At 30.0% G+C, this 2,147-nt stretch overlaps 1 protein-coding gene across 1 annotated transcript; it reads right to left on the reverse strand.

Moving 5' to 3' along the window:
- Window positions 1-641: 641 nt before the first annotated feature.
- LOC132908210 (charged multivesicular body protein 6) lies at window positions 642-2,147 on the reverse strand. Its single transcript, XM_060962001.1, has 4 exons — window positions 1,941-2,147; window positions 1,752-1,861; window positions 1,236-1,669; window positions 642-1,104 (listed from the first exon to the last, which is right to left on the reverse strand). The coding sequence occupies exons 1-4, from the start codon at window positions 2,004-2,006 to the stop codon at window positions 1,058-1,060; spliced, it is 657 nt and encodes a 218-aa protein (XP_060817984.1). The 5' UTR covers window positions 2,007-2,147; the 3' UTR covers window positions 642-1,057.

Consider the following 2,147-nt stretch of genomic DNA (forward strand, 5'->3'; position numbering starts at 1 on the left):
TGTGAAATCATAAATTCCATTAATTTTATTCATATCATTAATAGAAGTGAATATATTTTTATCTACGTTGTAACTGGAGCTAAGGGAATATAGAATAAGCGTAAAATATTCTGAAGATACTAGCTATTTGTGAACGTCTCGATGGTTGGTTTATCTTATCAGTTCCTGAATAATTTAAGTTGTTTGATCACGTGTAACCTTCTATTCATATGACTGTGCAATTTTACATTGCGGGAAAAATTTATATGTTCTAGATTAATAAGAGATAAATGATTATTATCATCCTATTATATATGATTATTATTATATATTATATAAATATTTTCCATGAAAATAAACAAGCAAAAAAAGAAGAATAACGAAAAGATATAGATTTCAGGACATGTATGGTCAACGCAATAATAGGATTGATATCAATAACGAGCGTTACTGCATCAATAACTGCATTATATAAGTGTTTTCCTATTTGAAAACAATATTTAGAAGGGTGAACCGTTAAAGATACCTAATATACTTTATTCCGTTTTAATCCAGAATAATCTCCATTTTGGAGAAAGGTTTTATGATTTATGTACAATTTTTGTTGAATCGTGTTTATAAATTTGTATAATTTATTGCAGAATAAGATCTACTGAAACATGTTGTAAATAAGACCACATTTATTAAAAGATTTTAAACTTCTGCATATTTTTATATAACTACACATAAGAAAGGCCAATAATAAGATAAAAAGATATTTGTACATGTAAGGTAGTACAAATATAATTATTGTGAAACTTACGTGGTATATGTAATATATGAAAGAGTAATGTACATTTGCCTGGATTATGTATTCACAGCATCAAAACCATATATGTATACGCATTTTATAATAACAGTCTTTAGCACTTAAACGACTTTGTTAATAAAATGTAACTTCCATTCTTTCAATTACACCCTTTGGATGAGAATTATTCATTGGCTGAGCCTTACATATAATGTACTGTACATATATACAGAGACCCCTGCGCAAAGTGCCAATAGAATAAAAACTTTACTAATGATATTTATCACCTGTTCATGCTTCCAGAGCAATAGTTTCTTTTGTTCTTTCTTTCGTACGCTCTGCAAAATAAAAAGAAGGTAAATGAATGGATTAAATGTTTTTTTCTAATAGAAGAATAAATCTAACATGATACTAATTATTTGTGTATTACAGCATTGGTATTTATTTATATATTATACAATGTATTTACCTATCTTCTTTTCTGGTAATTCCTCTGGTACTTCTGGTAACGTTATATCCTCTGGTACTTCTGGTAATGTTACGTCCTCTGGTATTTCTGGTGCCTTTTCTTCAATTTCTGCCGCTAACAAAGCATTAAGCTCTGCTTCAACTTCACTCTCATCATTCTCTGTAAGTTCTCCAGACAATATTTCATTAATCTCCCTTTGTTTTTCAATGCCTTCCTTAGTCTCGTCCATAACTTTTTCAATTTCATCAATGGATAATAAATCATGTAGTTTCTTCAGTGCAGTATTACCCACTTTTAGGCCATTTACAACCTTCAATTCTATTTGTGCAAATTCTAAATCATGTACCATATGCTCAAGGTTCTCTAGCTGACCATCAGTCTTTGATAATATTTGTTCTTGGAATTTCTTCTTCCGTAGAAGAAGTAAAGCACGTCTGAAAAGATTTTATAACAACATGTTTAACAAATGTGTTAAGGATATTTTAAAATTACAATAGACAAGAATTTAATACCTACTCTTTTTGTTTATTTTGTATAAGTTTTTTTGCGAGTAACCGTTCTTTTTCGAGACTTTGCTCGATTCTTCGTTGATATTGCTTAATTTTATCCCTAGTTTGTTTCAGTTGCTGTAAAAATGTTAAAAATCGGTCAATATGTATCTGAAGTAAAAATGGTTGAGGTTAGAAAATGTATGAAACAACGTACTAAAATGGCCTTGTCCTGTTCGGTCACACGGCTCGGTGGCTTTTTCTTTGCGAAGAAAATACCCATTTCGTTCTAGATAATGTACAATGGTATTAATTAAACTATCATACGGAATTTGAAAGAAAACTCATGTCACGTTTGACACATCACTTCAGTCACTGATAACGAAATTTATCATGGCTGGCGCCATATTTTCTGGTCGACTTA

This window comes from Bombus pascuorum, chromosome 6 (assembly GCF_905332965.1).
Source record: "Bombus pascuorum chromosome 6, iyBomPasc1.1, whole genome shotgun sequence".
Classification (NCBI taxonomy): Eukaryota; Metazoa; Arthropoda; class Insecta; order Hymenoptera; family Apidae; genus Bombus; species Bombus pascuorum.

Excerpts from the sequence above, each read along its gene's own strand:
- LOC132908210 (XM_060962001.1), bottom strand. The coding sequence starts at position 2,006 with ATGGGTATTTTCTTCGCAAAGAAAAAGCCACCGAGCCGTGTGACCGAA. Across the intron at positions 1,862-1,940 it reads AACAGGACAAGGCCATTTTA|CAACTGAAACAAACTAGGGA; the intron begins GTACGTTGTTTC and ends ACATTTTTACAG. Across the intron at positions 1,670-1,751 it reads ATACAAAATAAACAAAAAGA|ACGTGCTTTACTTCTTCTAC; the intron begins GTAGGTATTAAA and ends AAATCTTTTCAG.